Source organism: Carex rostrata, chromosome 19, assembly GCF_964058835.1.
Source record: "Carex rostrata chromosome 19, lpCarRost1.2, whole genome shotgun sequence".
NCBI classification, from domain to species: domain Eukaryota; kingdom Viridiplantae; phylum Streptophyta; class Magnoliopsida; order Poales; family Cyperaceae; genus Carex; species Carex rostrata.
In genome coordinates, this window is record NC_135936.1 from 1,179,203 (window position 1) to 1,192,260 (window position 13,058).

General features: G+C 36.2%; 2 protein-coding genes and 1 long non-coding RNA gene across 3 annotated transcripts; all 3 read right to left on the bottom strand.

Annotated features, from left to right (window-relative positions):
* Window positions 1-6,116: 6,116 nt before the first annotated feature.
* LOC144572052 (caffeoylshikimate esterase-like) lies at window positions 6,117-7,531 on the bottom strand. Its single transcript, XM_078321458.1, has one exon. The coding sequence runs from the start codon at window positions 7,233-7,235 to the stop codon at window positions 6,183-6,185; it is 1,053 nt and encodes a 350-aa protein (XP_078177584.1). The 5' UTR covers window positions 7,236-7,531; the 3' UTR covers window positions 6,117-6,182.
* A 2,248-nt stretch (window positions 7,532-9,779) lies between these two features.
* Window positions 9,780-13,058, bottom strand: LOC144571667 (FAD/NAD(P)-binding oxidoreductase family protein). Its single transcript, XM_078321015.1, has 4 exons — window positions 12,754-13,058; window positions 11,814-12,118; window positions 11,068-11,278; window positions 9,780-10,353 (listed from the first exon to the last, which is right to left on the bottom strand). Exons 1-4 carry the CDS (start codon window positions 13,012-13,014, stop codon window positions 9,892-9,894), a joined length of 1,239 nt encoding a protein of 412 aa, XP_078177141.1. The 5' UTR covers window positions 13,015-13,058; the 3' UTR covers window positions 9,780-9,891.
* Window positions 10,375-10,638, bottom strand: LOC144571668 (uncharacterized). The gene is made up of 2 exons (XR_013517554.1): window positions 10,546-10,638; window positions 10,375-10,477 (listed from the first exon to the last, which is right to left on the bottom strand). It is a non-coding gene; the product is annotated as an uncharacterized LOC144571668 (long non-coding RNA).

Here is a 13,058-nt window from a genome sequence, read left to right on the forward strand (position 1 = left end):
TCGGAGCATCAGACGTCTGATGCCTCTATCGGTTATCCACCAGGACTAACCGGAGAGCGGTTTATTTCTTTTGCCAGAAATACTATAAACCGCGGAATTATGCAAAAACACTATTCACAGAGAAAAAGACAAAAACCCGTAAACACGAATTTTCGGTTACTCAGTTTCATCAATGAGCAAAACTAAAATACCGCGAAATTTGGGAAAACACTATTCATCGATCCCCTAAATATACTTCACAACAACCCGCAAGATTATACGTCAACTACGTATAACTTTCTTTTCTCAACCGAAACACTATTTGGAAGAGAAACCAAGAAAGAGAGAAAATACCGATTCGTTTCGACACGAAACGATACGAGTGAATTAGTATTTTAATCTCTCCATGCACCCCTCTATTTATAGCCTCTAAAATGATGTGAAAAGACCAAAATACCTCTATGACAAGGCATGCCACCTAGGGGGTGAGGTGTTATGTGGATAGGATTGATGACGTGTCATCTGGATAGGATCGATGACATGTCATGCGGATAAGGACGAATCTAAAAAGACCCGAATGCCCTCGGCCCAAATACAAATAATATTCGTATAATTATTCTGAACAATTATATTTCTTGCGGTTGTTGTTTCGGTAACTTTTATACAACGTACCGTGTACATTTATAAATTAACCGTTGTTTTTGCTTGTCATCTTATGTGACATTTATAATTTAATTATAACACGTATAATTAATTATAACCATCTTACTATTGATCATAACCAATTTATAATCAATCCCAATAAGATTCTCCGATTAACTCCTATATGGTGTGACCCAATAGGATCTGTGTTATGTTGGTAAATAGAGTTAAAACTGTTTTAACTTCTATAATCATGAGCAGTATCTGGCAGTATACATCATGACCATCCAATTACACAGATGATGCTGTATTGTACAATATCACGATCCAGTAAACTATTTACTTGTGTCTGTTCTTCTGTCTCATAGCTATCAGATTAGTTTCAAGGTAGATGTGTCATCCTTGCTAACTGAATCTTTTCTTGATCTTGAGCAGATTATCAAATATAATTACTCTTGTAATTATACCGCTAGCAGATAATCTTACTCTATCAAGGGGCCCAGTGATGTTATAGCTCGTATAAAATACGAGGGACAAATAGTATTCTTGGTAAATTATCACTTCCTCAGCTAAGCTATACATATGGAAAAGCTACCGTTATGACTGCTTTTTACGGACAGCGTTAGATAACAATCACACATACATATTTCTCAGTGAGAACAATAAATATCTCATACTGTAGAACCTGACACTGAATGAAAACATAAATGACACGAACACAATTCTATTTAATGTTTCATTCGGGGTCTGTCAAATACCATGTTCCTAGAACATGTATCTATGTGATTAAAATGACATCTCGTGTCAGGTGGTTTGTAAAACTGAACCATCTTTTAATCCACATACTAATCTTATCGCGGTAATTAGTGTTCCTGCTAATTACCTTGGTCAGTGACTTTTTAAGAGTATATATCATCTATATTATGGAGTTTCACAATTTCAATCATGAACTCGAAATGATCCATAAATTCAATAATACTCAAGGCAACAAAATGATATATAAATAAACATTCAATTCATGAACAAAGATTTATGATAATCTATCGTATTATTGACTTCTAGATTATTACAAACTAACACCCTATCCGTCCGACGACCGCATACTGTTATTTACAACACTGGTTCATATGTCATGTATTTGTACCTATTATTGATTCGAACGCATATACGAAATGAATAATCATTAAATAATTGAGTCCTATGTATTTGTAAAAATATAAATATTAATTAATATTTTTTAATATAAAGTTAAATGAATAATGCCTACACATAGTACTGATTCAAAGTTTCAATCAATTCAGTGTTTTTTTCTTTGTTAATACAAGCCCGTCAATTATTAAGCTAAAAAATTCATCAAAAAGTTTGTCGAATAAAATCTGAACACATGGCATAGAGTAGGGACAAAAGATGTCTCCACTCTTCAACTTATCGTAACTTTATTCGCTTATCCACGTGGCATAAAGGAAATCACCGGATATAATCAGTAACGAAAGAAATATATTTTCACAAAGAAACCGGTTATAACCGGTAATGAAGAAATTATGTTTTGACAAAGAAACCGGTTAACCGGATTGGAAATTCAAAGAACCCACGTGATCATTTAATTTCACTTACCCACGTGATTCCAGTGGATTGTACTTACCTGATTTATTTCAGATACAACTGTGGCCTGTGGGCCATGGGGTAAAATTGGGGGATGGGAAATGGGGGAAATAAATCTTTATCCTATATTTTTATATTTTAATTTATTTAAATTAATTTAAAAATGACTATCAAGATAATAGAAATTTTGTTTTTCTTCTTTTTTATTAAAAAGGCCTATGCCCGTTTCATCGCAGAAACAAAATTAAATTACAAGAAATAGTTTGTATTAGTTGAATGATATAGCATGACCCCCTGATGCGAAATCAAATCCTCTGCCCCCCGGGGGCAGGAATTTCCTGCCCCCAGAGTCTCTGCGCAGTGGGACCGGGGTGGGACCGTTACTGTTTAAGGGTTTAATTTTTGTTACTGTTTTTAAATAGGGTCCCACCCGCAGAGACTCTGGGGACAGGAAATTCCTGCCCCCCGGGGGGCAGACGATTTGGTCTCCCCTGATGCCCCTGTAACTAATGGCCATATATCGGCACATGCTGCACATGCTGCACATGCAACAAGATAAAACAAGTTCTTAAAAACAACCCTACAGCTAAGCCACTCACAAGGGCTGAACATAGTCTAAGGTAATAAATCTCAAAATTAACCCTACTGATGCTGCTGTGGAAACTAAACATCAGTGGAAGTTGCTGGCCCTTCATAATCCAACAGCAGGGAGTCCTCATCCGGATGCCAGCTGTTGATTGTAGGGCTGGCAATGAGCCGGTTCGGTCCGAGCTAGACCAAGCTCATGACTCACTCATTTTAGCAACGAGCGAGTCATGAGCGAGCCAATATTCGGATCCGAGCTAAAAAATTGGCTTGTGGCTCACTTGTTTTGATAACGAGCGAGCCGAGCCAGCTCGTGGGCTAAAAGCCCAAATGTATTAGATAATGTAATATAAAGTGAACTATCATAAATTAAGTTTGTAATTAAATTCATACATACTAAATACTAAATCTCCAAATTCATACAAACATAGTTCACAAAATAAATTCATGCATACTAAATTCACATAAATTCATACCATTTTACAAATTCATACTTGGACCGAGCTGGCTCGTCAGCGAGTTAGGCTCCAGCTCAAACTTGTTAATTTTGGATCCAGTAAGTAATGAGCTGACTTGTTAATAGCTCAGTCCACTAACGAACGAGTTGTTAGCAAGCGAGTTAGATGCGAGTCATGAACGGTCCACGAGCTACGAGCTTTCTTGCCACCCCTAGTTGAGTGGTATCTCATCTTCATCCGGATGCCAGCTGTTGAGTGGTATCTCATCTGTGTCCATCGGCAGCTATAATGCAGTCTCCTCTTTAATTTGTTGTTTCACATTATCTGTCCAATATTGAACCAAAGAAATAATAAGAAAAATGATCTGACGAGGGGACTTAAGTGTACCTGAATTGAAGCATAGGTCGTTGTGATGTTTCCATATTGTCCAGCACACTGCACTAACTACTAATAGAAATGCAGTTTTGGTTTTTGTTGGTAATTGAGTTTCAAAAGAAATAATATCTTTGAAATTGTTCCGATTAGTGTTAATCAGCTGATAAGCCCCCATCTAAAACCAAATTTTCCTAACAAACTTGCAAGTTATAAACAGATGGTTCACTGTTTCTTTATGGTTACAGAAATGACATGTTTGATTGCCTTTCCATCCTCTTTTGGCCAAATTTTCTTTAGTAAGTATCTTCTTTTTATTTGTAAGTCACATAAAGATTCGAATTTTCAAAGGAATTGGTATTGACCACCGTAGTAATGAGTGAGCCGGCATCAGCCCTCTGAAATTGAGTATTTTTTTAAAGGGATTTAACCATAAACTTTCATTTTGAGTCCCATCTCCAACTCTAACGGTCTAGTGTATGAGTATATGAAATGTTACTAACTAGATGGAGAATTGTTAGCCATTCTTGTTGTTCAATCTCAGAAAGATATATCCTAAATTTAATACCCCTCCCTTGTGTGTTTATAACTTCCTGCAATTGTATTTCAGCATCTATACAAATAGCAAACAGTTGAGGGTACCGAGAGCCTAATGAACAAGGTTGGTGCCAAATATCAGTTCAGAAATGTATGGAGGATTGAATACCTGGAGTATAAGTTGTACTGATTTTGCCTAAATTTTCTAAAGCTATAACTGCTGCCCAAAAAGGTGAATGTGGTATTGTGGTATGTGGACACTAGCTATATAATACTTAGCTACAATGATATGTTTCCAATTACTGTGATAATTAGGGCCTCTATATTTCTACCACCATTTTATTGTACCATTTCAACAATAAAGCCATCTTCATTTTTTTTTTAATCCAATATTCCCAAACCCCCGAATTCTTTGGCAAAACAGGATACTTGCCAGTTAATCAAGGTGTATTTCTTTTTATTGAAACTAGCCCCTTGCCACGAGAACTTTCTTCGAATTGTATCAATTTTCTTTATGACCCTATCAGGAATTTTGAATATGGAAAGTGAGTATAGGGGATTGCCGAAAGTATAGAATTTATCAAAGTCAGTCGTCCGCCAACTCGCCAAGAGATAGGAGACTGCCTTGCCAATTTAAGTCCCCATAATCTACTCTTGCAAAAATATAGAATAATTTATACAACATATTATTATTGGTACTGATATTGTCATTTAAGTTTGGACAATTAGGTCAGGTTTGGTTGTGGAATAAAGTTAATGAATATTAAATTACTTGCTTCATCTTACTCTTCAAATTTTATAATTCGTTTGATAACTTAAGTCATGGATTAAAATAATTCATATAAAGAAGTAAGTTATTGAGAAATGAATTCATGTCTATGATAATAAATTCCACAAATAGATTAAGCGTGAAGTAAGTTAATCTACCTAAAAAGATAGAATAACTTAGTCTGAATTGACTCACTTCTTACTCTATCTTACTTCTTCTATTGTACTCTTTATTTGACTCTTTAAACATAAAGTAAGGAGTTTACCCCACTCTCAATCCACAACCAAAATCAAAATATGACCATATGGTTTGATCGGGTCGTAGATTAATCACCTACCATAATTGCGCCGTTACAAAATAACTAATGAAATTATGGTCGGTAATATCATCGTATAAAATACTAAATATTGAGTTTAAGAAATAATATACACCAATACAAACCCCTTCACCTACAAATAATTTCAAATTATGATAAACTAAGAATTTTTTTTTTTTCCAATAACACATTAAAATCAAGGTTATTCTTTTGCTATTTGTGGACTGGCAATAACTACGTTTCCGAGTTATTGCTTACACAATACCAGATCAATATGCACCAAAAACTGTTGACCGAATTACTCTCGATAAGTACAGCTAATATTCCACTCACTATTATATCCTTTTCTTGTAAAACAGGTAATGAAATCAGTGTTTTAATAATTAATTCTTATTCGGTATTCAGAAAGCCACCAAATACCGCATATATAGTATGCGGACGAATATTTAGATTTTTATTCGGATTTATATATTCAGATTTTCAAATGAAAAATCATAGACATTAATTCTAATAAACATATATAAACATTACAAATAAACATAAATAAAACATAACACAAGTCAGAACAAATTAACAACCCATAGTACAAAACTACAAATAAGCATAAATAAAACATAAATTTAAATTTAAATAAATGAAATTATAACTTATTCGGTTCTTATTCGGATTTTTATTTTCTATTCGAAAATATTCGGTTCTTATTCGAATTCTTATTCTCTATTTGGAAATATTCGGGTGAATAAATAATATGCGGAAAAAATATTCGGCTAAATATGTGGCCGAATATTCGAAACCGAATATTGATCTGAATACTCATTCATAGGAGGCCGAATAGACCGAATATTAAAACACTGAATCAAATTAACAACCCACCTGTATTTAATTGTCATTTTAACTACCATTACAAAATATTTCTGAACATTTATTGCACCGCATCCTCCACTTTCTGGTTCCCAACCTCCTCAGAACCTGCCACGCGTCTGTCAACATGAACGACTCTACTAACGCCGTTACCGTACCTTTTCGTTCTTTCATCGATCCATTCTCTCAGATCCGCCAGAACTCTCTTGCCGTTCTCCTCCGATTCTCCTTGTAGAAGCGAATGGTAATAACCCTCGTACAGTATCAAGCTTTTATCTTTACTCCCTGCCTTTTCATACAACAGCTTCGATCCCTCTGGTGATGTAACCCCATCTTCGGTACCATGCACTGTCAAAAACGGTACGGTTACCTTGGGGAAGCTCTCCTGGATGTACCCACAAATCCTGGCGAGCTCCCGCATCGTACCAACACGAGGCGGCTCGGTATAGCGACGCGGGTTAGATGCGATTATGCGGAGCCGTTCGGGATCCCGTATCGCCTTCCCTACCATCTTTTTGTCGGGCATGGCTTGCCACGTGTCAGCCATGCCAAATAACAAACCAAAGAGGAAGAGTCTAAGTTTAGATGGCTTCATGTCTTCAGGCATGACAAAGAGCGGAGCTGTGAAGATCAGGCCAGTCCATGTGTCGGGTGGAGACCTCAGATACATTAGCATTGTTGCCGCCCCACCCATCGACTCTCCTAATAAGAAAGCGGGTAAATCTGCATAGACCGGGTCCTTGCGAACTGAGAGGAAGAAGTGGAGAGATGCCCCGGCCACGGCCTCAAAATCACCCATGTAACACCGGAGCCCGTCAGATCTGCCATGGCCGAGCAAATCAGCACAGTATGCGGCATAGCCCCAATTTGCGTAGGCTATGGCGATGGATTGAAATAGCCAGCCGGTATCAGACCCGTACCCGTGAGTTAGATACACAGTACCTTTGATTGGGAGCTCTTCGCCGGTCTCACGGTTGATCGGATGGAAAGACTGGGTGAAGAGACGTCCGTAAGGTGTTTGATGGAATGCTTGTCGGTTTTTCACGCCTTGCGAAGCATAGAACTCGGCCTCTGGTTGGTTGCCCCAGTAAAAGCGTGGGACCTCCGATCCCATGGTGGAGTCAGTGGGTCGCTAAGAACTTCAAATTGAAGACGAAAATTGTGGAAAACTGTTGAGAATTCGGTAGAGAAGACAGTGCTATGGAATTATTATAGTAAGAGCGATTGTTGCTTGTGAAAACAAGCTGGGACTCGCAAAGAATGGAAGTTATATGGAAGTTGAAGGCTATGTCAGGTGAAATTTTCGCCAGTATAAGAACAACTGGTGAAGTTGTGGAACATGTGTATTAATTTCCATTTTGGTCATAAATGGAGAAAATGTATAGCTGGTAAGCGGAATTCACCAACCATGGATTTTGGTTTCCGGTTTCACTTGAGAGAGAGAGAGAGAGGTGGGGAGTACGTATCCTGTGAGATATCTCATATTTTGCGTGACCGACGTGTCCGGTGCCTATTCGGAGGTGACGTAGGGGCCAGTATTATTTGAGCTTTGAGATTCGCGCGGAACGTATTGCAACGGTTGAGATTTTCCAAAAGGTCACGCAAAATATGAGATATCTCACAGGATGCGAATTCGAGGGGTGGGTGGGTGTAGTGGGGTGGGTGAGCGGGGTCTACCCAACATAAAGCGTATCATTAGGGAACCCTAGTAATTAAGGAGAGGGGGGCCAAGCCCAGGCTCGACTGACAAGGAGAGGTAAGAAAAAGTTGCTCTTGATCTACACGTCGATAATAAATTAATAATTACAAAAAATTTAACATATTTTTAATTTTTCACTCATTTTTTGCATGCATCTTTTGATACTGTAACCAATTTTGGAAACATAACCTTCTTACTTTGTTCATTTTTTATGACAATTAATTTCAACAGTCTGAATAAATAAAAGTTCATGTCTTGAAAACTATTGTATTTGAATATTTATTGCGGATCAATGTAAAGTTTATACAAGACATCCAAGAACACAATTGTGATTAATCTACGATAAAATAAAATGTAATATATATATATATATATATATATATATATATATATCTTGATTAGAAATGTTATTTAGTAATTTGCAGTGTATTTATGGCACTGCCAATTTCAGTTAACAAAATAAAATGTCTGATAGTCAATTACAATTTTAAAGAATATAATATGTCTGATAGTTTTCATAAAAAATATATATATATGTGTCTGATAGTCAATAACAAAATTAAAATATGCCAACATATGGACCCAAGCACCACAAAACCGAAATTTTTATTAATATCCAAAAAAAATATTAAATTTCAAAATTTACACCTTAGACTGAGAAATTTTGAAATTTACCCATACCGCAATTTTTTTTTTTGCAGAAATTGAGTCTAAAACCACAAAAAAGTTGCAGTTTTAAAATTCCAAAACTGAAAAAAAAAAATCAGATTTTAAACTTGGAATTCCAAAACTGCAATTTTTTTTTTACGGTTCTAAGTTTTTTTATTTATTTTTAATTAAAGATAAATGTTTATAATTTATTTAATTTTGTATTAAAATATTAGAAATATTTTATATATTTCTTTGAAAGTAGATGAAATACTATATAATTTGATTTATTAGAAAGACTGCTACAAATAACAACATTTTTTAGGCCGGATTTTTTTGCGACTATAAGAAAAATTAAAATATTTCTTTGTGTTATTAGAAAAAAAAATGTTTTGAATCTGAATTATTGATCCCAATTAAAAGTTACTTCTAAGTAAATACAAAAAATATTTGGATTCTTCTATTTTCAAAATACCAACCAAATTGTAAAAAAAAGTTTTTCAAGGAGAATTTTTGCCAGAGAGTTGTCAGATATTTTTTGTTTTTTTCAAAAATAGAAGAATCACAATATTTTATGTATTTACTTAGAAGTGACTTTTCAATCGGGATCAATAACTCAGATTCAAAAAAAAAAATTTCAATAATACACAAAAGGTTTTAATTTTTCTTACAGTCACAAAAATTCCAACATGAAAAATATTGATCCGGATTATTTGTGGCAATATTTCTAATAAATCAAATTATATAATATTTCATCTATTTTTAAAGAAATATATAAAGTGTTTCTAATACTTCAATACAAAAAATAAATAAATTATAAATATTTCTATTTCATTAAAAAACTTAAAACTGCAAAAAAATAATTGCAGTTTTGGAATTAAAAACCGCAAATAAATAAATAAATAAATAAATATTGCTGTTCTAGGCTGAATTTCCGCTAAAACAAATTGCATTTTGGGCAGATTTTGAAATTTCTCAGTATAAGGTGTAGTTTTTGAAATTTAATATTTTTTTTGGATATTAATAAAAATTTCCGAACACAAGACGTGAAGTTGTAAATTAACATATGCAAATAGAAATGCATTTGTCCGCATTTTCAACTTAAGCAGCGATGCCAAAAATCAAAAAGGGCATACATCATGTTGCCCAGCTCTTTGGGATAAAAAAACAAAAAAAAAAAGCCGCAAAAAAAAGAACAAAAGGTTGCAAGCATATGTCCCAACTAGATCAAAATTGTGTTAGGTAGAACATCAACATGTTGCCCTAAAAGTTCTCTGCACAAAATCAGGAGCGTCATACTAACAAAAAAAATTGAAGTTTGGAGCTATAGTTATGATATGTTCGTATAGTTATGGATTAACATTTGAATAGTATGCATCTTTAATTAAAAAATGATCTAGAATTGCAGAGGCCCAATAAAATTTTAAAGAGAACTAGGCGCACCATCAAAATAAGGCATGCCTCTTTGGTGGAGTTGCACATCTCCAATTAAATCCAAACCTTGCTTAACACGACCCAATTTCCTCGCATACAGAACTTGTTCTGAAACTACTGGAAGTCGGATTGCCTGGAACTCTTCCAATGCCTTCTCCAAATCCTCCAGCCCATATCTCTCTAGGCATTTGCCAAGCACATGTGCATCCACCACTGACATGTTGGTGCTTCGCAATCCATGCGGGGTGGTAGGGTGCGCTGCATCTCCTACCAAGACTATTTTGCCTTCCCAGTGTAGATGTGGTAATGGATCGCAGTCATATATGATGTTTATGAAAGGATCAGTTGTGTCCTGCATGAGCCTGGCGAGTTGGGGGACCCACACCTTGTTGGCTTCTTCGAGCATGTTATGTAGAGCGTCTCTGTTCACTTTCATTGTGACTGACCTTCCCTGAATACATTTTTTTTGGCATTATTTTATTTTGTACAATGATTAGGTACCAGCTTCTAAGCATGTTCTCTTTCCAGAATTTTACTGGTAGCAAATAATCAATACTAAATTGCACAAGGCTGCACTATCACATCAAAATAAGTCATTACCAAAATAGTAGTCAGATGGCTAAGAGCTCATCAGAATCATCACCAAGTAGATCTTTCTAACGTAATATGAAAACAAATCATTGTAAGACACCATACAATAGTAGGAGAGGATTTGAAGCACAATTTGGTTTATGAAATGGCTAACACTAAAATTTGGCACCCCGCCAATTAGGTTTGGTGCTAGTCTGTACTGCCTGGACAGTCCCCAGAAAGCTCGAACACTAAGTCAGTGCTTTGATGTAAATTGAGGTAGAGTTTAGAAAATTAACATCCATTTAAAAGCGATTAAGCAGTAAAAAAAATGCAATATTTGTAATCTGTATTGGAACTGTATAAGATACAATAATAAGAGAGATCCATTGCCTCCAAAAGTTGTGCTCTGTCATGCCTTAATTCGGAAAAAAAAATATATACATATATACAGATGTGAAAATTTCCAACATCTCAGGTCTTTGTTGACAGGCATCAAGTTTCAAATTGTGCTTTAGATTAGCACCAAATTTCGAATGCAATGGATTCTCCTCTATGATAAGAATAATATACAATACTTAGAGAGGTAACCCACCTTCGATTCAGGCTCTGGTTGGTTGACATACCAGATCCAATTGAGCCTTTTGTTCTTCAGCTCATATAGCACAGCATGTGTATCACGGGCTAGATCAAAGTAGAGGCAGTTGCCAAGCTCGGGATATGCTTTTCTCATACCTAGAATTAAATCCGAGTCCTCTTTATCAGAATAGTCAAGTACACCCCTCCAAGCACAATAACCGGCATACCTACATACACCAACAAGCATTTATAAGCTAATTCGAGTTATGACTATTTTTAGGTACAACTCATGTGTGCAAAAAGAAGGAAAGAAAAATCTAAAATATCATCTATATCCAACACCAAAATATAGACATGTGTTTTTCACAGAACATGTAATACTTGCATATTTTTGTAGGGGAATATGCATAATTTCACCTGTGAAGTTACTTGTTGTGAAACTAAGTCGTAATAGTCCACATGTTTCTAAACCCCCCACCCCCAGGGAAAATAGGCCCGACTTATAATCCCACTATTACCTTTAACCCCAAATTACACATAGTCTGTAAGTATCCATTACTAATGCCAACTAAACCTCAACAGTGCAATAAGGCTCCAGTTAACCCAAAGTTGCCACGAGTTATCCTAGGTCATATAATTTTGCATTGAAGTAGAAGCAATCCAATTGAGCTTCATTTTATGGCATTGTCCAATATGACACAAAGAAACCACTTTATAATTGATGCATTTTGTAGACAAAGTTTAGGCCTCAACAGTGCACACCTCAATTTCAAATTTGGAAGAAATTTCTGGCGAATGGCTGACAAACAACCATCTGCAGCCACAAGCAAATCCACCTCAATTTCTACAATCTCTCCTGTCTCGGCAACTCTACATTTTACCCCGATAGTGGATTTATCCATGGAGGTTTGAAAGGAGATGAACTGGTGACCCCACAATATCAGTCCAGGTGGCAATTCCTTGTACAACATGGAGTGGAGATCAGCCCAATGTGCAGCTCGAAAATTGAAATTTTCATCTCTTGTTAATGTTTTGCTTGTCTTGTTCCCACTGTCAGTCGCTCTATTCTGGTGAATACAAAGAATCGGTGCATATACATCTCATCCAAATGAAAAATAAAAAAATTATGAAAAAAATTCAGGATAAAATAAAATATTAAACACCATGCTTTTGGATATTACAAAGCATTGGACCTTTTTTGACATAATTCTGGCCAGCCCCTTTGGTAACCGTTGGAAAGCAGATGGTATAGCCGTATAGGTACAGATGTACAAAGTAGTATGGTTTTGGTTCCTTTCTCCTTTCATTTGAAGTTATGTGGCAATATCTTGACCAGCATGCATAGATTGAAGAGAGAGAAAAGACATTAAAATAGGACTAAAGAGTAGCTGTATGTACAAAAAGATTTTAACATACCTGATTGGTCATCTTTCTGGTTAACTTAAATTCTAATTAGGTCAGCATGGAGATATTAGATAGGACTCTCCCTACCATGCTATTGCTTTTATGGTAGGCCAACAAATTACAGTTTGTCATTTGGTATAAACCATGTCAGTTTTCATTTAATGTTGTTAATCCCTTTTACGACATAAACACATTAAGGAGGATGATCCAATAGAAGATTAGAATTCAAAAGACATGGGCCCTTGAGAATTAATTAACCACAACAGAAAGGGCTTGGAAATAAGAATGAAGCTTGTACCAGGTCTGTTGAGAGCGGGAAGGTGGCCTGGTGAAGTTGCGGATCAGAAATCCAACGGACGAGAATCTCCCGAGACTGAGGGTCGAGGCCGAGGCCGGCGCCAGTGGGGCTGCGAGACGGAGTTAATGGAGCAGTCGACTTCTCGATCACGGCGGCGTCCCACCCGGCCGAGATGAGCGCGTGCGCGCAGCACAACCCGGCTATGCTTCCTCCCACTACTGCCGCCTTTCCTCTTCTCCTCTCCTTTCCTGTGGCTTCCATTTCTCAGTGCAGCCGTATAGCTGACCGATATTTTCCCCTTTTAT

Bases quoted from the DNA above. Each gene is read 5' to 3' on its own strand.
- LOC144572052 (XM_078321458.1), bottom strand. From the start codon at position 7,235: ATGGGATCGGAGGTCCCACGCTTTTACTGGGGCAACCAACCAGAGGCC.
- LOC144571667 (XM_078321015.1), bottom strand. From the start codon at position 13,014: ATGGAAGCCACAGGAAAGGAGAGGAGAAGAGGAAAGGCGGCAGTAGTG. The intron at 12,119-12,753 runs GTACAAGCTTCA...TGTATTCACCAG, and splicing joins TCCCGCTCTCAACAGACCTG to AATAGAGCGACTGACAGTGG. The intron at 11,279-11,813 runs GTGTGCACTGTT...TGGTGTATGTAG, and splicing joins CTTCCAAATTTGAAATTGAG to GTATGCCGGTTATTGTGCTT.